Raw genomic sequence first — 24,051 nt, 5'->3', positions numbered from 1 at the left:
TGAATCTCCTTGTCTAGCCTGTTTGTCCAATCAACTGACATCTGGACTGTCCTTGTTATTTGCCTTTTGGATTTTACCTTGTTGGATTGTTTGCCTGATTCTCATATAAATAGTGAGCATGCAATAGGATCCACCATCACTGTCCCCGAGGTTGTTACAGTGAGTCTCACAGTGTTAAGCTGTGTTTCTCGTAATTCTACAGTTGGCAGTGTCTTACCATACATGGAATATCACAGTGTACAGTTTTGGTTTCTATGAGGCAGTTTAGTATTTTAAACTTTGTGACTGCACTGTGTATATTTAAATGTAATATTACATGCTTATGCAGATATCTCCATTTATTTTTTCCTTGACCTCTTCCTTAATCACTGCGGAGTGCATTGTCCAAGAAAAAAAGTTCAAAGGTCTAAGCTCCAGTGCGAAATGTGAATTCTCTAATTTTGGTCTTCAAATATCCACACATTTCACTGTTAATGATTATATCTTTGTTCTGTATTGCAGGTGTGCATATATGTTGATGTATCAAAGAAGGCAAGACAAAATGCCCCAGAGTTCCAACTGATAAATTAGAAGGGGACACCCAGATGTCAAAGAATTTAGTGGATTTAAAAAAAAATCACATTCCATGTAAATCACATTTATATCAATTTGCAAAAACTACAGTTTAGTTTCTATTAGTTTTCTGTTATTGAAACATGAAAATGTACTTGTACCTGGTAATTTGACAACTTCAAGTACCCTTCAAGAAATGTATGCTTTCTGAGATTGATTATTTCTCTGCATAGTTTGTATATTTATACATTTGTTAGGAATAGTATTTGTAGAGGTCATGGATTTTTTTCTTTACATTTTTCAAGTATAATCATGATCTGTGATGCATCTATCTGTTTCAAATGATAAAACATTATTTTCGAAAGCGGAGTTTGTATATGTATATGTGTGTATTTTCTGTGAGTAATAAGAATTAATACTGTCATGGATACCAGTAAAATGCACAAAATAAAATGAAAACATATACTACCGGTCAAAAGTTTTAGAACACCTCATTTTTTTCCAGTTTGCCAAGAGAATAATCTGTCAAACGATTTGCACATTGTAGGAATACAGTGTAACTTCTATGCACAGGAGCTGTGCATAATACTTCCAAATAATGCTTAAGAGGGTGCAGTAACACAGTATATAGTTTTTGGTAAGCTAAACTTTTTTTAAAACCTCTGGCAGTTTGCTGCTTACCTTTTACCATTTCAAGTTATTCACTGGACTTGGAACTGCTTAAATTTCAATGAAAAATGGAAAAATGGGGGTGTTCTAAAACTTCAGTGTCACTTGGGCTCTATGCAACTATTGACTTTGCTCCCCCTCCTATACATACACACGCATTCCTAAACTAGATCAATTTACAGTTAAAACATTGTGTAAATACATTAGGCAATGGAAACACATGTTGTACATTGACACTAAAATGTTAAATATAATAAAATAATTCCATTCTCATTTAAATTGCATTCTGCATATCTTTCCTTCAACATTCATCAATGAGGTGATTCAAAAGCATGCATGCCCCAGGGTCACCTCCTATACAGATTTACTTATTTTGAGTGCCACAGTTACAGATATGATACTTTAATAAAATAATAATGCTACTAATAAAGGAGGCCTGGACCTTTTGGTGATGCGGTAAGGTAGCTGCACAGTGGCACAGGAGACTGGGGTTTGAATCTTGCTGTGGCTGGAACCCCCAAGGATGAACTACCAGAATGTTTTTAGTTACATTTTTATTCATTTGTCTCAATTTCCACAGCTTGGGAGTTGTGTATAAGACGTAGAAAGACTTGTTTCAAATTGGTTAATCATGAGCGTTTTAGATTCGGCATAGTAATGTGAATACTCCCTTTCCCCAATCAGCAAAAAGGACCCATCAAAATTGCGAACAATATATAAATATATGTAAACCTGAGATGCTCTTTCACATTGACTTAATTTTGCAATGATAATTTGTTGTATTTCAGTATTTTATGGTTTAATCAGGGTGGTGCTAAAGTATGATTTTACTAATGTATACATGTAGGATGAGAGCAGTTGGCAGAGTTTTGTTTCCCATGTGAATAAAGTTGTGTGAACACTTTTACTAAACAAAACAACTTCAGTACTGGTTTTATACACAAGAGCCTAATGGTCTCAGGTTATCAGTTTTAGTAATAAAACCATGAGAGGGCGCTGTTTCTGGGGTCCTACCGGTATTTTATTTTATTTTGAATACAGCACTGGATTTAATCTTTATTTATTTGACTTTATAATATAATCTTAATTCGATTTTCTTAATTACTATATTATATTACAACATGTTTTATTTATATTTTTTAAATGTGGAAAAGGTCAATCATGCTTGGTCACCTTGTCCTGTAGAAATAAAATAAAAAATACATAAAGCATAAAACATTTGACAAAGCCTAAAGGGTATTTTACATAGGCCTATTGCATAAGACAGCGTCTAGCATTACAAACCAGAGCAGCAGCATTTCTTAATTCGCAGTTGTGCAATCTTGGTTCTATACAATAAAAAATAAATTCATAATCATGGAATAAGCAAATAAATTTACCAATAATGTATCTCGACCATAATCACAAAGCGAATCACGTGTTCTTAACCGAGTTCAAATAAAATGCGCTACAGAAGTTACACAAGTTTGTCCCGTCTCAGTCTCCGTAGTGTTTCAATGAATGCTGTGTATGTTTACATCACATGGTAATACTCTTCCTCGGTTGAAATTTTTTTGTGGGCACAGTGATCCGGTGCTGTTTTCTTTGGCGTTCAGGTGTTTTTCTGCGGGCTGATGCGCTCCCTCAGTTATGTTCAGCGGGTCAGCCTGGATTTCTCGGGGACATTGTTCCCCAATGCAATTTGTTTGGGAGATGCAGACAATGACATGGTAACATTTATCTTCTATTTCTATTCTAATTGTATGGCTTACATTATAATAGAGTAATAATGCTACATATCTGTCTGTAGCCTATATCTATCGACCTATTAAAATGTTAAACTAACTGTAGTCGTTTTTAAGCATTTGGAGAAGCGTTTGGCTTTATCTCAAGCTGTCGGCACAACAGGCTACGAACGCTACTCGTACAAGCAGTTTCTTGGGTAGTCATTCGTGCTAAACAACTACAAAGTAGGCTAATGTGCAGTTTTCACACATACGACGCTCTCTATTTCCTTAAATACAAAAAAAGCGAGCTATTTTATATAAACGCATAACATTTCAGGAATACGCTGTATAAGAGTACAGCCAAACTCCATATCCCTACAGCACACAAAGGTTAGGAATAAAACTGTACTGTTTTTATCTACTTTTCAGGTGAGTATCTCTGAGTGAACCTCTCTGTAGTTAAACCTGTGCCTTTCTTGTGTTTCAGCTGAATGAACTTGTGGTGGGTGACACGAATGGGAAGCTGTATGTGTACAAGAATGATGAATCCCGGCCTTGGCTTACACGGTCCTGCGTCGGAATGGTAATGCTCTTAGTTTTATATTTGTATTGTGTTTATATGTGTATGTTGCATTACACAATGCGCCTCAATATACAGTGCAGATTTCCTTTCATATTTATTGTGAAATGCACAAACCCTTGCCTTAAAGTATTTGTCTTGAAATCCCCATTCCTATGCTCAGTTATCAGGTTGTCATTCCATTGTGTTCTTTCTAAAGTTATTAGTGTCCACAGAATTTAAGTTTCTCGTCACAGTTAACTGGTTTCTAATTTAATTTGATCATGTGGTAATGCAGGGCTAGCCAAGCTTTTTTCCATTCTGGTTTTGTATATCTCTGAACTATTACTTACTATTTGGGACAAATAAATGAAAAATCGAAACGACAAACCCAAATTGTTGAACTGATTTTTATTAAGGTGTTTAAATAATAAATATGCTGGGGCTCTCCAGTTCTAATGTGTGTGCAGAGGAACTTTTGTATATGAGGACAAACATTCACAGGATGTTGGTGAAGACAGTTGAACATGTTTAGGTTATGTAGGCCTACGGTTATATCTGGTCAACAAGCATCTATTACTACCATACAAATATTTCAGCTTTTAATATCTCCCTGCCTGGACAAAGACAAGTTATTTAATTTTATTCGGCATATTGCATCAAGATGGCAATATCTTATTACAGTGTCAAACCTATATTGGGGGGGAATGGCTAGATTTTATTTGTTTCAAAATAAATATTTACCCTTCCCAAATATACATTTAATATATTTAGTTAATCCCTGAAGTGATACCAATAAATGAAGTACTTTTGGGATTACTAAGCAGATTTTTACATGCATTTAATCAAACTAATATAAACTGTCTCCGAATATCTCCATTTATAATCCTGAAACTTGATGGGATGGGAACTTTTTTTTTTCTTTTAGCTCACCTGTGTGGGAGTTGGAGATATTTGTAACAAGGGAAAGGTAAGACAAAGCATTGATTTGTGTCCGTCTGCACATCTCTATAAAGGAACAATATAACCAGAAAGTGTGAAATGCACCACGTTTTATAGGTTTGGTTATGGAATTTACAGTTGGACATTTCACCATTCCAGTGCCCACTGGTTCTGGAAACAGATTGGGTTTTGGCATGCAATCGTTTTCTAATTTAGATATTTGAAATATAAATTTGAAATGAGAGTATCCATCTACTATCAATTGAGTAGCTTTAAAAAAAATACAATATTTGGAACTTAAGTCTAAGTAACAAGCATTTTCATCAAGATTGTTTAAAAGTTGATTTAGTCTGTGTGTTTCTTTGCATGACAGATTGAAATGTCCCATCAGTGTTTTAATAAAAGCAGCATTTGAGATTTATAATGTGAAAAGTCATGCAAAAAAAAAAAAATACAATGAATACATGCTATAGTGCAGTGGTTCTCAAACCTGTCGTGGAGTACCACCTGCCCTGCTGGTTTTTGTTTCAACTGAGCTCTTAATTACTTAATTGGACCCTTAATTTAAGTAATTTGATTACATTTGACTCCCTCAAATTGTGTAACTGATAAAATGTTGGCTCCTTAATAATTTCTTTATACAAATGTATACTTAACTTAAAACCCCTCCTGTTAAAAATAATAAAAGGGCTCTGATTTAGGTTGGAACAAAATCCATCAGGGTAGGTGGTACTCCAGGACAGGTTTGAGAACCACTGCTATAGTGTATTTAGCACTTGCCTGCATTTTGCCTACAGAACTTTGTGGTTGCTGTGGGTACCGAGGGCTGGTTCCACCTGTTTGACCTGAGCACTTCCACTTCAAAATTAGAGGCATCCATCTACCCGGAGTTGCAGTTTGGGGAAGACCAGAGGCCTTGTTTCACACAGCACATTCCTGCCAACACCAAGGTCATTCTCATCAGTGACATTGGTAAACATCTTGGTCTAGTAGGGAACTGCTCATTTAGTTTGTTCAATTAGGGATATTTTCAGATTTTCTAAATGTTACTTCTGTACAACCTTATAGTGACTGCGCTGGAGAAACCCATTCTCTGTTCAGATCACAAAAATGTAACATTATTGTAACATCTACTATCAGTTGAGAGACTTAAGAGACTTAATTTCCAATAGCAGAATTTGTTCAAATCAGTCTTTTAAATAGGATATTCTGGAACACTAGTATTATGCCATTACCTACTGGGACTACACTTAATTCCCAGGGATTATTTTTGTGAAATTGTTAAACTTTTATTAAACACGACCTGCCTTTCCATTTCCACTTTCTTAATCGTCATACTTTGGTAGGACATTCATTCCTATATCTCCTATTTTAATATTTTTTCATCGCATGTAGTTTTACACTTTCCATGCTGCTTTGTTGTTATCAGATGGGAATTTATATAATTTATGAGAATATAGAATTTCTGCAAATCAACAGGAATCTCAAACTTGTAATGCCAATAAAGAGTGCCTAGAGGGCTTTGTCAGCATTTTAAAGTGTTTTAATAAAAATAATTGGAGCAACATGAAATTCATTGCTGTAATATATATCATGTGTGCAGAAAATGTAGTGTAACATACTTGAATTTGTTTTAAATAATTGGTGACTCAATATTATACATGTTCTTAATCAAACTCTACTTGTTTATCAGTTCAGCTTTTGTTGGGGGAAAAACTGGTGAAGATTGCAGAGGATTGAACAGAATTACTGGACTATAAACTTGTAACTTCCAGTCCATTGATTTACTATGGTTTGTTTATGACTTGCCCAGATGAAGGCAATATCTGTACCAATACAAATGCACACTTCTAATGTGCCAGTAGGAAGCATGTCTTGGTTCAAGCTAAAAGTGAAGGGATGTGTGCAACTTTCACTCATCCTGAAATATACACTGCCAAAGCATCTTTCTCTCTTTAAATTCCACAGTGCAATTGCAGAGCTGTAATACTGTACAGAGAATGTTGTACTTCTCACTGATAACTCGGTCTTGCAGGCATCTGCTGAGCCACAAGGGCCATTTCATGACAGGCCATGGAATTGTAGTGGTTTTATAAATTCTCAGGACACACCGATGAAGTTTATTACAGAAAACAAATACAGGTTAACCTGGAGCCCTCCTCTAACATGGAGTGAAGAAAATAACTAAGGATGCGAGTTAGTCTTAGCTATCGGAAGTGATTACATCTCATTAAAATATAGTTTTAAAATAATTTACCACATGCTTAATAATTAACATAGACCGAAGTTTGTTACTGTTGTCATTGTGTTTGAGTTGAATGGTGCTGGTCAGAATTCTTCAGGCAGCAAATGTTTATCAAAGACATTGTTTTAAGTCCTCAAATACTTGTGCCCCAAAACGCACACGCTTTATACAGTTTAACTGTTTTAGCTGATTGAATATCCAAGAAGACAGTGGCTGAATGAATTAACCTAAAGGCAGTAGCTGATTGAAAAGACAAAAGCTGTGTGCTATCCAAGAAACAGTTAACCTAAGACTGAGACAGGCTGACATGACTTTGGCGGGTCTTGTAGCATCCTGAGACGTTGGTATGAAACTACAAACCTAAATGCTTTAAGAAAGTAATAATTAAAGTAGCTCCCAGGAAAGGGTAAATACAAACTAATGATTGCTTTATATACAAAACTGAATCAACATGAAACCAATAATATTATAAACATAAAGAAAATAATAAATGTAATTTTTCTCATTATAGAATGACTATACCACAACAAAGGTATAGAATGATGTATTATTGTCTTGTGTCCTTGCTGGCAGATGGAGATGGGAGGAATGAGCTGGTGGTGGGATACACTGACCGGGTGGTACGGGCATTTCGCTGGGAGGACTCCACTGATAGTGCTGACCTCTTATGTGGCCAGCTAGTTCTACTCAAGAAGTGGCTACTAGAAGGGCAGGTAGGCAGCTGGACTACTGGAACACTAGGCCTGCCTAATGGCCATTTTAAGATGGATTTCCAAGTTTCAGATTTAATTCAAAAAGGAATATCAAAGCTTACCATGTAACAGTAAACCTAAGACTAAACACCTAAGCATTAAATTGTGTTGCACCATGTAACTATACAGAACAGATATGTCAGATTTAGGCTAGGTCACACAGAGATGTATAGACAGATGGAGGGATTGCATACCACATTATTTTTAATAAATACCACACTTGGAAACGTATATTGTAATTATTAGCCTAGTTTTTTCTACCCCAGTTCACACATTTAGACCATTGAGCCGGTCGACACTCCACACTGCTAATATCAAATGCTACCGATGCATTTGATCCTAATCTTTACCATCTCCCTGAGAGGTGCATTTGATCCGATCGCCGAGCATTGACACTGCCATTTCTGAGCAGGATCAAATGCTACCGATGCATTTTATACTAATCAGAAATGACAGTGTAAATGTGCCAAGTGTAGCCTGTTAGCCACACCTCAATAGACAAGTAAAGAATAAATTGGCACCATCCAAATTAGTCACTTCCCTTCAATCTAGGTACAGATGCATGGGGTCCTCAAAAATTGTAGGGAATGCTTTCTTGAAAATTGCGATGAATTGAGAAATGATGAATTAAGTGGAATTCATATCCATAAGAATGAATAGGAATAGCCCTAGATGTATTCTATTGTTATTTCATACTGTAATCAGTTTATTATATCTGCTGGACACATACTGGGCTGATACTTAGACCACAGAGTGACTTTGTAGTGCCGATGTCAAAAGCTGACGAGGACTCTGTGAGGACGGGTGATGAAAAAACAACAATTCATGTAAAAACTTCTATCTTCATTAGGGACGACTCTGCAAAACGATTAATTGTATTTAAAAAAAGAAATATGGTAATTTAATGTTTTTAATGTTTAATCCTGTGTAAACTCTGGATGATGGTGAGGGACTCTTTTCTCTCAGGTCGACAGTCTGTCTGTGAATCCAGGGCCGGAAGGTGTGCCAGAGCTCATAGTGTCTCAGCCTGGCTGTGGTTATGCCATATTGCTTTGCACCTGGAACCGCAAGGTCACCACGACCACAGAGGATGAACCCAGCATCACATCTGCAAGGTGAGTGAAAGTTGATTAAATGGTACAGTGTCACCTTAGTTGCCTCCAAGGGCCCTTATGACTCCATAATGGACGCTATCAATAACATTTCATTTTTTTTTAGGCTAAATCATTATGAACTTGTTTTGATATTAAACTTTTATGTTTTCACTGTATACGTTTTAAATTAGGGGCCAGATTTAAAAAAAAAAAAAAAAAAAGTCTGTGGTGGGTATCGTTTGTCGAAGCATTAACTGCAAATAGATCTTGCGTCGCAAAACTTTCGTGGTATCAAATCTAAAAAGGCTTTTTTGGCACCACAGGTTTCTCGTAGATCTTGTTTCACACAGCAATACCGTTGGTGTGATCACATTCTACCAGTATTAAATCAAAGAAATACCTCTGAGAAAACAACGTGCAAGTACTCTCGTAGGTCCTCAGTAAAAATAGTTTTTATAGTAACTGAATTAGAGGTGTATATGATGTGTAACAAATGAGATGTGGCTCCCAACATCCATATAAATGAAATCTATCGTGCCTGTGCATAGAAAATAGTGCCTTGAAAAAGCATTCAGCCGTCAACACTTTTTCCACATTTTGTTGTCTCGGATTCAGAATTTGAAATGGATTCAATTAGATTTTTTTTCCCCACTGAACTACAAAGCCTTGAGCACCTTGTCCTATCAAAATAAAAAAAATCCAAAAGCTTTCAACAGTTTACTATAAGTTAAAAATGGAAATCATCAGTTTTTAAAAAGTATTCATACCTTTTTAATTGCATATGTACATTTGCTGAGGTGTAATATATTACCTCAACGAGTAACGCAATTAGTTGAAGGACTCCACCTGTGTATGAAATGAGTGCATCACCTGCTTACAATTAATCTGTAGGAATAAATTCTACCATACTGTGGGACCATACAGAGAGAGCAGAGACTTTCAAAATAAATAATCAAAATGCAGATGAAAGAGCATTCTAAGCAAGTCCAAGCCATTTCCAAAGCATTGAATTTTCCTAGGAGCTCAGTGTAGTCCACCGTACAGAAGTGGAAAAAAATAATAAACTACCACGACAGTGCCTAGATTAGGCTGCCCCTCTAAACTTAGTTGGTGGATAAGAAGGGTACTTCTTAGGGAAGCTACTGTGAGGCCAACTAACTTTCAGGGTTAGCTAAATTCAAGCCAGATGCCCCACTGTGGATCAGGATGCTGTATTGCCATTGTTTGCATATCTGAGATACACTACCGGTTAAAAGTTTTAGAACACCACAATTTTTCTAGGTTTAATTGAAATTTACACAGTTTAATGTCTCAAAGTATGGAATCATTTTGTTTAACAAAATTTAACCCCTTAAGCTGAGAAACCCCTTTGGTACCCTTAAAAGGTCACCAAATCAGTGTGCTTCTCTTTATTCCCATGTGTGCTCTTCACTGTTGTGTTTACCAAGTGTTCCACATTCGGAAAGGGGGGGGTTGGGGGGATACTTGGTCTGAGTAGGAATACAAAATCTCAGACAATATTGACAATTATGTCATATTCTGGAACCAGACTGACCAAAACAAGACCATCAAAATGTCAAGATGGAATATATATAATAGATATAATATACTGTTATTATGAAGAAAACAAGCCTATTTGCATAAATCCGATCGAAACTGAGTGATCTGAGCCCCCCAGGGCTCTGAATGGCGACGAGCGACACGGAAACTGTAAATCAGATGTGTTTCAGAATGAAACGCGCTGGTAGCCAATAGAATAAGCTTTCAAACGATGTGCGCATTGTAGGAATACAGCATAACTTCTATGCACAGGAGCTGTCAAATAATGCTTAATGCTGGGGTCACACTACACGGTTTTTAAGCCCGATTTGAGCCCGGTTTGCCCCTCATGACAAATCGGCACTGATCGACACGACAAGCAGCCTGGTTGGGGAGCATCCCCGCTACCAATGGTCGTATAGTGTGAGACGGGCTGCGATGCACTTGCTTGCCTCTGATCTGATTGTAAGCTAGTCGGAGCCCCTACGATTTTATTAAGCATTTAATATTTACGACTCGATTGGCACCAATCATGGAGGGTGATGTGATTAGCAGCCTCTAATACAGGGAAAATAATATTTTCAAATACCAATTAGTATCTGTAATTGACCCAGGTCTGCTCTAAATATCGATCCCTACAATGCGATGATCATACTGTGGGATGGATATAGCCTGTGGGCTGTTGCCCTCGCCTCCCCATGTCTTCACACACATCCTCTTTTCTCCCCACAATTTGTGTTTTTCCGTACAAAAGAACACAAATCGCAACAGTGGCTTGTGGTTGTGCTCTTGTTGCGCAGATTTCCACAGTTTTGCACAGATATGCAGACATCCACTGATTCCATTGTTGGAGCAGCGCAGACCTGCGCATAACTGTGGACATCTGCGCTTCACAAACGTGACCTGTAAATGTCCACGTCCATGTTTGTTTACCTTTTCTCTGGATGGATTACATGTGTTTCCACGAGGCTTGGGGAGTTTAGAGGCTGTGTCGGAGATCCCTCACAAAAAACATGCATTCGGTGCAAAATAGTTTAAGTGTGAGCTGCCCGCCGTACCCAAAATTGTGTCGGATTGTAGAAATCGTGTAGTGTGACCCCAACTTAAGAGGGTGTAGTAACACCGTATATAACTCTGAAATGTACTTTTATTTATTTATTTATTTTTTAACCTCTGGCAGTTTACCGCTTACCTTTGTACCGTTTTAGGTTATTCACTGGACTTGAACTGCTTAAATTTCAATAAAAACTGGAAAAATGGTGGTGTTCTAAAACTTTGAGAGAAGTCTTTGAGCTCCTCTCTATACCACACAATGACTCCCAATGACACTGGGGCCAGGGGATAAAATTAACTTTTTTGGCCACTAGCTACTGTGTCTGGTAGAAGGAAAAAACTTACCAGCCACTTGGTATTTTTACCAGGCAAACATCACCAAAAATGCATGAGGGTGTGTAAATGTGTGGTGAACATGTTAAAACCTGGCATTTATTGAGGTAATTAATCAATCACTATAACAAAAGCTAATTGCACACCTGTATAGACTAGATGGGTGTGTATGAGGGATAGGATAAACATGCTCCCACACAGTTTCTACTTGCAAGTGTTATAAGGTCTTTGATCAAAACATTGCATTCTATTGAGTTATAACACTTGCAAGTAGAGACAGTGTATGGGAGCATCATTTTTAAATTAATCGCATACGAAATAACATGGAAGCTAATGGGGATCTGTATAAACACTAAACTAACACATGAGAAGGGGTGTTATATGGTGACACATTAATGCTCTTCATACTCCGCTTCCTCTTCAGTGCTACTCCCTTCTCTGGGTCTCTGCACGTCATTAAAAGGATTTCATTGGATTGGCTAGATATTCATAGACTCACGGTCTGTGGTTGGGTAAAAAATATATAATCTCTAGGAATGATGACAGACAGTAACGTCCTTCCATTGGTCAATACGATGCACACCAGCAAAGACGCAATGTAAACAAACCACACGTTTCTCTTCAGCAGAATTTTCGCTATGCAGCAAAACATGCCTGTCTCCCCATAAATTAGTTGTAATTGATGAATACTTATCTAAAACAACAACTTCGTTAAATATATATGTAAAAATACATTAGAAGACGTATGGAAATGGCATAATAACAGCAGACCTGTCAACTCTCGCGCACCTCGTGTCAGACTTGTATTATTGTCCTGACATTAGCACAACTTTTTATTGTCACAATTTCAAATTAACTATAAAGGTTGTGACTATTTGTTTTATGAAGGAATATTTTGCAATTACAGCTATAATTGACTGACCAGTTTGTTTCTCTTTTAAATTTTTTATACATTTTCATTCAATTGCCAGTTTAGCAATGTGAGCTGCAATGAAAATGCCTTACGTTAGCGTCCTTGTGGCAATGTTTTCCGGTCACAACAGCTAAAAACGCAATGTATAAGACCTATCTAGCTAGCTAATTTGTACAATCTACTCGACTAAACGATTGACTTTTCCTCTCCAAACCACACTCAGACTACCGGTCTACGTTCGGTAACATAACTGTGCGCTTGAGTTACAGCGAATACAAAATAAATAGCAATAGCTGGCTGTGTATGTAGTAATGCGTTTGTTGTGGTCCTCTTTCCTTTTCTGTCATATTATAATTCTGAAAACACTTTGATCCAGGCAATTTAAAAGTCAGTAATTATGACTATGAAATGTAATAATAAGTCATTATTTTTCCACATCCTTAACCACCTTATTTCTGTTTCATTGTTCGCCATGAAATATGTCCTCCTGGACTGAAGACTTTCCAGATGCCATATATTTTCCAAAAACATGATTTTGCGGTTTGCCAAATCAACTAACATACCAACACTTAACATCAACAAATTAATTTGTATTTTGAAACGTAAATACTCTATCAGAAACTCAAAGTTCAGTTCCCGTACACTTTTTGGCTACCCGCCAAAGTGGCTGATAAGATCAATAGATTTACCCGCCACTGGCTAAATCTACTCACGGGTGTTAATTTTATTCCCTGACTGGGGAATCTTCTAACGGCAGGTTAACTTGTCCACTCGACTTTTCCGACTTTCGCATCAGTGTTGCCAATAGTGATGTCAATAGTGGTAGATTCTAATTCTAACAGTTGTTTGTACAGCTACACTCCGGAGATCGAGATCTACACAGGGAACAGATTCATTCTAATTCCGTGGTTGTGACTCCCCAAACTGCTCTAATCACTGACGCCTTGGTTTCTTTTCCAAACTGAATGACACTCGGTACACATGTGCGCCCCGAACCGTGGGTGGCAGATTTTTGACAGGAACCATTTTGCCCCTAATATTTACACATGCATACTTGTACATATATAATGATTCATGTTGGAGGCTCCCATCCCATCAATTTGTTGCAGAGTAGGGTGTTACTTATGAAAGTGAGCTTACCTATATTACAGTGCATATTTGTACTTTAAAGCTTTTGAGGATCTGGACATTTCTTTTTGAGACTTGTTCAGTGCTACTTCTTGAACATTTGGTTGTGCTGAGAAACAGTTTTTGTTATGTGGTCTTTATTTCGTTGTTGTTGCATCGTTTGATGTTGGATAAGCTTCTTTCATTATATTTATCCAACTACTCTTTGTCCTGCAAGCAAATTATTTATATCAAAAAGGCTGCTTTTCCAAATTACCAGAGGGATTGTAACCAGACAGGGCCAGCCACCTGCCCAGTTTACCCTTAATCTCTTGCATAATGGAATATAATTGCTGTGGTTCCACTACAAAACTGGAAATCTGTGATTAAAACGAATTCTACCTGTGTTCATTGCAAAATGCCTAGTATCTGAAAATTACACAGATACAAGTAATCCATAAAAATCCAGTTTAGTCATCTGTGTTTCAAATTCATATCTTCTTTTAATTTGCCACCAAAGGCTGATTTCATAATGAAGAATACATTATCTACTTTAATGGGACATCAGGAAATAAACAAATTACCTGAGACTAAATGTTACAAGAAACTGATCTTATTTTTGCAGCAGTAAAATTTAAATTGCATTTTCATAGTTTTAGGAGACTCTTGTGCTTTATTTGAAAGTATAATATTCTAGATTATTTCTACTGTCTTAAAGAGAGCAGGTAGGCAGAGCTGATGGCCCTAGTCCCAGAGGGCTGCAGTCCTGCAGGATTTATAGGGAGTTCTAAATGTTTAACATAATGAGACCAAGCAAACTTTATTTTAAATTTTAACAACCCCTAATTAAGGAAATTATTGGTTCATTAGTGATTCACTGTTCATAAAAACTCTATGGCTTTCTTGGACCAAGGTATAAATCTACACTAGACTACCTACAATAGAAGATCAGCTAGCAGGATAGTCCTGTTTACTTGGTTTGTGAAAGGGTGTTTTTTCTTTTTTGTTGTTTGGAAGTGATCCACTATATTGAACTTTTTTCTGCTCTTACAGTGAAGGCCCTTCCAGGGATGTAATTCTTCATCTGACAACGGGTCGTATCCACAACAAAAATGTGTCGACTCATCTAATTGGAAGCATTAGTAGAGGTAAGGTCAAAGTATGTGCAAATCATGTGGTTAAGTGTTTAATGTGTTTAACTTTGTTTAATTAACCTAAGCTCATAACAAAGATGCATTGAATGGGATTTATGTTTTACATTTGTATTTACTTCATAAATCCTCTCATCGCGGAATTTGCTGCAGAATTTGACTTCTTCCATAGAACTCTCTTCCTCGTGCAGTATTCCGTAGAATAAGACACATTTTGAATGACAGACGGGGGAAAATGTAAAAAAACAACAAATGCAAAATGTGGTACCATTTCAATAACTTGTAACCACCTTTTGTCAACAATCTTCATTGTGTAGTTTTGTATTTATTGATCTGCTATCACAGCAGGGACAAAACTAAATAGCTTAACTTTGCCAACACGATCAGTTACCCATAGAGGCAGGTTTAAAAAGTAGAGCTTTTTTTGGTCTTAAAAAAAAAAAAAAAAAAAGTTCAAAAACTAAAGTTGGAAATGTATTGGCTAAACAGACAGCACAGTAGTACACAGATCTTTATGAGGATGGCAGCAAGTAATATTATTGTACGGTCTGTAACAGTCCTTGACCACATAAGGAAATCGACAATTGATGATCATCTGAATTCAAATCAGCACACAAAGCGAAAGTCCTGGTTCCTCCCAGCCTGAATTAATTTAAAAACGCAAGAGGACCAACAACAATACATAAAACAGTGGCATCTGAAGAGAAAAAAGGTGCCATGCGTACACAGTTACCTAACATTAACATATTAACAAATACAAACCGATTTTGCTTCCTAGCCTAACTTAGCTAAATCATTATCAGTCTGTTATGCATTACAGTTGATGCAAAGTATTTCGGATTCCAAGCATCACTGTGTTGACAAGTAAAGCCTTACCTCTGTCTAATGAAAATGATCTTGAATGAAAATATTGTGCGGGTAGAGAAAGTCTGCTATAAATAGGAGAGAAAAATATTTGATTTTGATTTTTTCCTCATCCAAGATTCAGCAGTGTCAAGAATAATTTTATTTCTTTATCATGCCCTTAATAGAATTTATTTTGAATGACTTTGGCGAGCTGTGGGTCACCACACGACTAGATACATGAACGACGAGTAAAATATACAATTGCCTGGTGGTGAAAATATTTTATTACAACCCCAATCAGAGTTGTAAACAAGTGACTTAAAACTGGGACTCGAGTCAATTTGGCGTAGAGTCTTGAGTGAGTGACGTGCCAATCTTGTAAAGTCTTCATGATTTAAGGCAACTCGACATCTTGATTTAATCTGATTATTTTATTACAGGAAATCATCTATCTGTATATACAAATAAGTATGCTCAACTGAGTTGGATGTACAGTAATGAGTAATACCAAAATTAAACAAATTTTCTCTTTCTCAAGTGACACTACCCTATAATTATTTCAGGAAATTTGGTGGGATTTAATTAGGAGCAATTAAAAAGTGCAAAAATACAGTAAATAATTACAAATTAAACTTCATACAGTTACAGAAGTGCAGAGGTAAATGTACAGTTAATATACAAAATGGGTCAAAAGGCTGCTACCAGCATGCCCCACAATCTCCAAAGGGTTCTGTGTAGTAGTGCCTTTTCTCCAGCAGATGGTGCTGCATTAAGTTGTTTTACTAGACCGCAAGTTAATCAACCTTGGGTCAGGACATTTTAAGGGAAATTGGTGACTGTGGAAAAGTATGCTCTTTCCTCTGGAAACTCCAGACCAATGTCCAAATGTGGTGCTCTAAGAAAAATGTCCCATTTTGCAATAAACACATCTTTTTCATGTAAATGTAGCCAAATCTCACTTTAAAATCATAATTATACCAACCTCTGAAAAGCTGATTTCTTCCTATTTGATTTGCATACCCAAACCATTAAATAAAAAAATATATATTTTTTTGGTTAGATTATTTGCAATATGAATAACAAATTAAGACATTATAATGCTTTTTCTCAAAGTGAATAATTTTACATGAGTATGTATTTTTGCTATACAGATTATTTTAGATGTATAGTTTTTGGAATCCAGATCATGTTCTAATGAGCCCCTCCACTCCACAGTAATATGAACCCCACAGGAAAGAAGTTAGTTAAAAAAAAGTTTACATTTTTGTGTTTCAGAAAATATTGTATTGGCATTATTGACTGCATTCTAAATAGGGTTGAATGTAGGTTTCTCTTAAACATTTGTTGAAAGTGTCTGCCCCTGCCCCTGTTCATTATTTCAAGGCTTTCAGATGGATAAAGCGCATAAGAAGCAGGACTGGCAGCCTTCCCCCTGGTTGACTCCACCATCTCGGCTATGGTGTCCCTCCAACTTATCTCTAAGGAGCCTCAGGATCTCTCCTGCTCTAACTGGCAGTGAAGGGTGAATCCTCTGCAATGGTGTCTACATCCGCTGGTGGCCCAGCACATAGGGTCTGCAATGGCAGGGCAGACATGGATCTCCTCGTAACTGTGGTTCTCTGTCTGAGACTGCTCCGGGATGCTGGGGATCGACGTGTTGGCACACACATGGCCGCGCGGTCTCCTCTATGTATTTCCACCCTGGACATACTTTCCAAGGCAGGCTCCATTTGAGTCTGGTTTCCTTGAAGACTGCGTTTTTTCAGCCATTGTGTCTGCAAAATGTGTGAGTGATCAACACGCACTGTCAGTGCACCCTTTGTGTGTGTTGATTTACAATTTACTGCCTCGAGGCTTCGTTCTATTAACCCTCTGAGCACTGAGCAGACAGCGAGAGCTCTACGGGTCAGCACTACAGCACTCGCACAAACCACAGCGCTTGGTATAGCACAGCAAATTACTTTTTATTACTTACTATTTTACGTGCATAATTGTAATGATCATATGATGCCTATAGATCACAAGAAACGCAAGACATTCACTTGCCCGTCGGAACTACAGGTAAAACTAAACAAATCGTACGGTCCTGTTGCTGTGTTTAATAAATATTAAAGCATATTCAAATGTACTTAATATTATGGTTGTCGTTATTACTACCAGTAATATTTAATCATAACCATACTAATAATACATGTACATTACTTTGCATTGATTGTAAATGCGTGTGTACGAAGCGTGTGCTGAGAAATGCATCTGAATACATCTCGGACTATTAATTCTGTGCATTTCTAAATTGTAGAACAGAGGGTGTCGATGAGAAGTTGCTTCTAACTGGAGTGAGGTTGTTAGTGGAGTTCCACAGGGATCAGTATTAGGGCATTTGCTAATTTTTCTAATCTATATTAATGATCTGGACTCTGGGATAGTTAGCAAACTTGTCAAATTTGCATACGGTACTAAAATAGGTGGCTCAGCAGATACAATCTCAGCAGCACAGGTTATTCAAAGGGAATGGATAATATTCAGTTGTGGGCCAACACCTGGCAGATTAAATTCAATGTGGACAAGTATAAGGTATTACATGCAGGTACATTCCAGTGTACATTTTGTCGTCTCAAATTTGCATAGCAGTTCACGCTAATCAAAAATTTTGTTTAGCAACACGAGTTGCTTGATTAGCAATTTATATTGGTCTACCAATGATCAAAAGTGGTGTGTTTTTTATGTTTTGTTATCATGACATATGATATGTGCATTCTTATCTACATTACTTTGCATGCATTTTAGACTGAAATGTATTTTACAGATATTTGCATTAATTGTTATTTAATGCTTGCATGTTGCAGGTGTGTGACTGTAGATAGTAGCCTATCACATGCTCATCCCTGTACCCAAGTTATACCACTAAGTCTTCCATGCTTCTCCTGAGGTACTAGTGTAGTCGAGCCTTTCCAGAATCCTGCACAGTACTATCCATCTCTGCTCACAGACCCTGACTGCATTGTTTATTTATTAAGTAATGCTTTCATTCACCATTGCATAGGAGAGGAACTGGTGTGCTAATACAAGTTTTAAACTCTATAGATGCATAACATTCAGCATCAGACATAGTGCAGATCATGATATCTGTTTTGACTAATACAGTTATGCACTTGAAGTGACTTTCAATAACCCTCTGAGGCGCCCCCATTTTTGCCTGATTTTACTGTGGTCATATTTTTACTTATAACTCTGTAACTACAAGGGCTAGAAGCAAGTTTCTTGTATGGAAACACTCGGCACAAAATGGAGATTCAGAAAATAACAAATAATTCTGTTTGTCCCACCAATGTTAATACAGATATCAAAAAAGTGGAGATAAACAAAAATGCTTATTAGAACAAAAATAATGTTATGGTCAATATAACACCTTTTTATTGCTGCAGGCAGACTTTTCACTGAACATTGAAACTTCAACGTCTTATGAACTTGTGTAAAAAATTTAACTCAAATCTGACCTCCAAAACAGAAATTACAGCTATTTATATTAGACTACCAACAACCAGAATAACTATATACAAGTAAAGAAGAATACTAAACAGGGAAATAGAATTCCAAACATCTGGATTTTGAATATTGTCACTTTAGGCATTACATAGACACATGCTATTCTTTACAACAGCTCCTGTCTATGTTGATGCAGTAACTCATCCCAGCCAGCACACTGCCATGGCGTTTTAGTCTTGCAAACAACACGCTGTTAGTGGCTTTCATAGTGCTGTAAACAGACTCCGCATCTATGATTTGTTTTTGAAGGGTAAGGTGTATTATTTTCAAATTATTTTTCAAATTTTCTACTTTGTATTTGGTTTTCTTGCTGTATCGCGTCTTTCTGCTCTATCTGTGAATCGCGTCTATTCTGTTTGCGCCCCGTCTTCCCCATTGCGGTCTGTGAACTCACACAAACACACAGCGCAGCGCAGCCTAGCTGCTCGGATATGGGTATCATTGGAAAGCTACAGCCCTGCCCTGTACGAAAATGACAGACCTGTTGGCCAATGAAGGACAGGATTCGGGTAACAGGGCATGGCGTGTGCCCCCCCTCTCTCCTCACCAAAAAACAAACAAAAAAACTAAAAAACATATGCGTTTCTTAAAAGGGAGGTAGCTCAGCACTGCTTATACGGAAATGGCCATAACTAGGCTCATTTGAAAGCTAAAGACCTGCGGTTTCGGGAGTCTTTACCGGCTTGTACCGCCCCCGGGACGATTTGCAAAGGGCGGACCCCAAAGACTACCATAGAGGACGCCAGCGTGAAAACATGGGAATTTTCATGGGAGATGCATCGCAAATGGGGTTGAATTGACTCGCTTTTTGCAATGTGAACCCATAATGTTCGACAAAATGTTCACTGAATTCAATGTGGACAAGTGCAAGGTATTACATGCAGGTAACAAAAATGTCTACTATAATTACACTATGAGAGGAATAGAACAAGATTAAGTAATGCATGAGAAAGACCTAGGAGTTTATGTGGAGTCCCCACTTTCTCCATCAAAACATTGTGGGGAGCAATAAAAAATGCAAACAGTATGTTAGGGTATTGTAGCGGGTGAGTGGTAGGGGGGTAAGATAACAAAATCAGGCCAGATGTGGTTGAAGACAGGAGTAAGTCAATTTATTTTCAATTGCCTGAGGCTCCTGGTTGACCAGGAGAATGAGGTTCAAAAGGCAAACGAACAGTTCTCTCTTTCTAAATCCGTCATCGGGTCACAGGCCAGGGTCAAATGCCTGGGGGGGTTGTCATCCAGAAGAAGTGTCCTTATCCGTAAAAGCAGCCTTTGGTTTGGTTCTCTCCTCACTCTTGCTCTCCAGCACACCCTCCTTGTCCCTTCGCCAACCACTTACTGAGACACAGGAGTGAAAAAGTGTCCTGATTATATAGCCCAGGTCTGATAGGCTTCACCTGTGTTGATTGCATCAGCCATTGGGGTGTGTCAGCTGTGCCGCAATCTGGAAATTTCCACACCCCTGTCCGTGGTTCTGATCCTGGAAGTGCAGCCAGACTTATGCTGCTGTCCGTGGTCCTGTTGGCCAGAAAGGAGAGAAACTGAGCAGGCACATCGTAATCATCTATAACCTGCCCGCTTATCCTGCTACAGTATATTGTCAAAAGTGTAGAATTGAGAACAAGGGCAGTAATGTTAAGACTGTACATTGCACTAGTTAGACCACATCTGGAATACTGTGTACAGTTCTGGGCACCATACTTCAAGAAAGATATTGCTGCTCTAGATGCAGTTCAGAGGAGAGCAACCAGACGTATTCCAGGTCTGAAGGGAATGTCCTTCACCTTGGAACAGAGGAGACTACGTGGGGACTTGATTCAAGTCTTCAAAATCATGAAAGGCATTGATCACATCAAACCAGAGGAGCTTTTCCAGATCAGCAGGGATACATGCACCCGGGGACACAAATGGAAATTGGGCTTCAAGACATTCAAGACGGAAAACAGGAGATGCTTCTTTACACAGAGAGTTGTGACAATCTGGAACAAACTACCCAGCGATGTGGTTGAAGCTGAACATTTGGGAACATTTAAAATCAGACTGGATAGGATCCTTGGATCACTCAATTAGTAATGGATACCAAACAAGTACGATGGGTCGAATGGCCTCCTCTCATTTGTAAACTTTGTTCTTTCCAAATCTCCCCCTTCCATGTCAACATGCCGGCCGAGCTCATGGCTTTGCATTCTTCTTTCTTCCCTTCAGAGAAAGAGTCCATTGCACACACTGTGCCCTATGTGCATGTACTGTGGACTGTTGATTGTATGTGGACAATTGTCTTTTATTTTTTGTGTTTTATTTGCCTTTCTCCTTTCTTCTAATTTATTTTTGAATACTATCCATTCCGGTAGAGCTTGACTTTTCCCTGCTCCTGGTGTTATGTTGGGGTGAGGGGCAGATCTCTGTTTCTCTGCCCCCTCTCATTTCATATCTCCCAGTAGAGCATGCCCCCTGACCTGCTTCTGTTTTGAGTTGATCCCAGTAGAACGTGCCCTATCCTGCTGCTGGCAGGTCTGACAGATGCTGTGCAGGTGCTGTTGCTCAGTATTTCTTTTCCAGTAGAGCTTGGCTTGTTTGTCCTTGCTCCTGGTCTGTTGTGGCTGGTGTATGGGTGCCTGTGTTTGCCTGCACCCCTTTTTCATTCTCACTGAGGGTGATTACCAACTTGGCAATAGTTCCAGAAGACTAAACATTAATACATACAGTGCATCCGGAAATTATTCACAGCGCTTCACTTTTTCCACATTTTGGCTGTGAATACTTATGTACATGTGCTTTTTTGTTTTTTATTTTTAATACATTTGCAAAGATTTCAAACTAACTTCTTTCACTTTGTCATTATGGGGTATTGTTTGTAGAATTTTTAGGAAAATAATTAATTTTATCCATTTTGGAATAAGGCTGTAACATAAAAAATGTGGAAAAAGTGAAGCGCTGTGAATACTTTCTGGATGCACTGTATCTTAACATTATTTGTGTGCTTATTATAGGTTTGTTTGCAGGTCACGTTCGTGTTGCACAGATTTCCGCAGTTCTGCACAATTCCACAGATCCTATTGCTAGAGCAGCGCAGATCTGTGTGGAACTCTGGAAAATGTGATGCACAAATGAAATGCATACCCAAACATGGCCGCAGCATGCACCTTTTTAAAAATGCATGCAGACATAGTTGATATGTTAAAATAGATAACATCAGACAACCAAGAACACAAGATATTTGTTTTGTATACTTTTTGTACACCTGTTTGGTGTCTTTGTTTCAATCAAATCCCTAGAGGAGGTGGTAAAAACTTGCCATTAGCACAAAATTTAGCTATCTGATTTATCTTTTTTCATACAGATATCTTTTAATAGGTATTTAATAATTAAACACAAATATTTAATCGATTTAAATAATATGATCAATTTTTGTAACACTAGTGGTACATGTTCAGGGAGAATGACCCTCATTATCTTATTCTTGGTTGAGTCGAGGCTTTCCCCTTAGCAGGTTATTACCTCAGGGCAGGCTTCCTTACCAATCCGCTCTACTGGTCTCCCTTTGGGATTTGGGATTACAGTAACCTCTCAGCCTTTGGGTAGTATCCTCGACTTGCAACCCAGGTTATCTTTCATTTGCAACCTATTGTTATGTGATAAAGAGTATAATACTCACAGGCAGTGAGATATCATTTTGATTTATTTTTATCGAAAGGTTAAGTTTGGCTTATACTTTATTCAGCACAGAGCCCCGTGTGTGTAGAAACAATATTATTAATAATGTTGTTTTAAGCTCAGTATTTCGCTAGCAGTCAAGAAATTCACAGAATTTTGCTCACAAATCCGAAGAGTAGGATCCATAGAAGAACGGCAAAAAAGAGAGTGCATTACTATGCATGTCACTGTATATAGCAAGCAAGGGAGGGCTGCTTGAGTGACCGCATACAGTGGCCTATAGGCAGCATTCTTAGACAACTTCCATTCATGGATCCCATGGTAAAAACATAGGCCCCTCCCCCATTGGGGATAGTATCCTCTTTCTCAAGTAACCAGAGTTTAATTCGCAACCTAATGTTATAACTACATATTACATATTTTTTTGTATCAACACTACAGGTGACAGTTCTTACACTTAGCACCAAAACATCTGAATATATCGAATAGCCATTTATGTAAGTGAAATCCAGTTAAACGTTTTTCTGATGAATAGCAGTCCAAAGCCTGAGCACAGCATAGAAACTAGCTAAGGCTCAATAATAACATTTAGAAAGTAGTTTGGCATTAGTCAGTTCAGAATACTTTATGATGTTCTGTTTTTTGTATTTTTTTCCTCTGTACTGTAATATTTCCACTCTATACAGGCATGGCACCCATGTAGATTTGAAGTTGATTACTATATGCTTGATCCTCTGTTTTGCTAACTAGTTTAAGACAAGCACACATTGACATTAACCAGGCTTGAGCAATCACCACATTAATGGCATGCTTAATCTAGATTTTCTCAATCTAGAGTACTATTATTTTTATTTTGTGAGAGGCCATTTTTCTGTATAATTTGATTGGTTATTTGTTTATTTCAGTTTGTCTAATTTTCCAGTGGAAGCTTTTAATTATTGAGTTTTAATTATTTAAGCTATATTCTGTAGCCCATGCTGATTCTACTGCATAAGAGATCTCTCTCCTGCTGGGGTTGTTATTTGTCAGCGGGCCCACAGTCTCCATTAGGGTGTTCATTCTAGTGTAGGGGGTTGCCAACCTGTACCAGACAGAGAGCCAAAAGTACCAATGAGTCCTATAAAGAGCCAAGTGTGTGTGTATATACTGTAATATTATATCATACAACTTTAATGGTGTGTAGTTTTATAATATCATTATTATAACTTCAATGGCTATGATAGTTAAAAGTTCGTCTACAAGTCCAACCTAGAAAAAGGACAAGCAGAGTGCAAGATAAAAACGAATTCAACATCTGTCCATTTAATCAGTTGTGTTTCAGTACCACTGATAGCACTGCAAATCAACGCAGGTGTGCATTTTGTCCGGTAAACAAAACATTTAAGTT

The 24,051-nt window shown here is 37.7% G+C and overlaps 2 protein-coding genes across 3 annotated transcripts in view; both read left to right on the top strand.

The window, feature by feature from the left end:
- Positions 1–1,500, top strand: part of usp18 (ubiquitin specific peptidase 18) — a 36,952-nt gene extending 35,452 nt beyond the window's left edge. For both annotated transcript variants that reach the window (XM_066724645.1, XM_066724644.1), the window contains one exon: positions 502–1,500. In XM_066724645.1, the coding sequence (XP_066580742.1) occupies positions 502–562 (61 nt within the window). In that variant the 3' untranslated portion in view covers positions 563–1,500. The remainder of the gene's footprint in view (positions 1–501) is intronic.
- A 1,174-nt stretch (positions 1,501–2,674) lies between these two features.
- The window catches only part of itfg2 (integrin alpha FG-GAP repeat containing 2), a 62,676-nt gene continuing 41,299 nt past the window's right edge, over positions 2,675–24,051 (top strand). Inside the window, exons 1-7 of the mRNA XM_066724643.1 lie at positions 2,675–2,930; positions 3,415–3,510; positions 4,415–4,456; positions 5,226–5,400; positions 7,247–7,386; positions 8,392–8,540; positions 14,518–14,612. Coding sequence (XP_066580740.1) covers positions 2,835–2,930; positions 3,415–3,510; positions 4,415–4,456; positions 5,226–5,400; positions 7,247–7,386; positions 8,392–8,540; positions 14,518–14,612 — 793 coding nt within the window. The 5' untranslated portion in view covers positions 2,675–2,834. The remainder of the gene's footprint in view (positions 2,931–3,414; positions 3,511–4,414; positions 4,457–5,225; positions 5,401–7,246; positions 7,387–8,391; positions 8,541–14,517; positions 14,613–24,051) is intronic.

This window comes from Amia ocellicauda, chromosome 15 (assembly GCF_036373705.1).
Source record: "Amia ocellicauda isolate fAmiCal2 chromosome 15, fAmiCal2.hap1, whole genome shotgun sequence".
In the NCBI taxonomy this organism is placed as follows: domain Eukaryota; kingdom Metazoa; phylum Chordata; class Actinopteri; order Amiiformes; family Amiidae; genus Amia; species Amia ocellicauda.
Note: the sequence above shows the minus strand (reverse complement) of the source record. Positions and strands in the feature narration are given on the sequence as shown.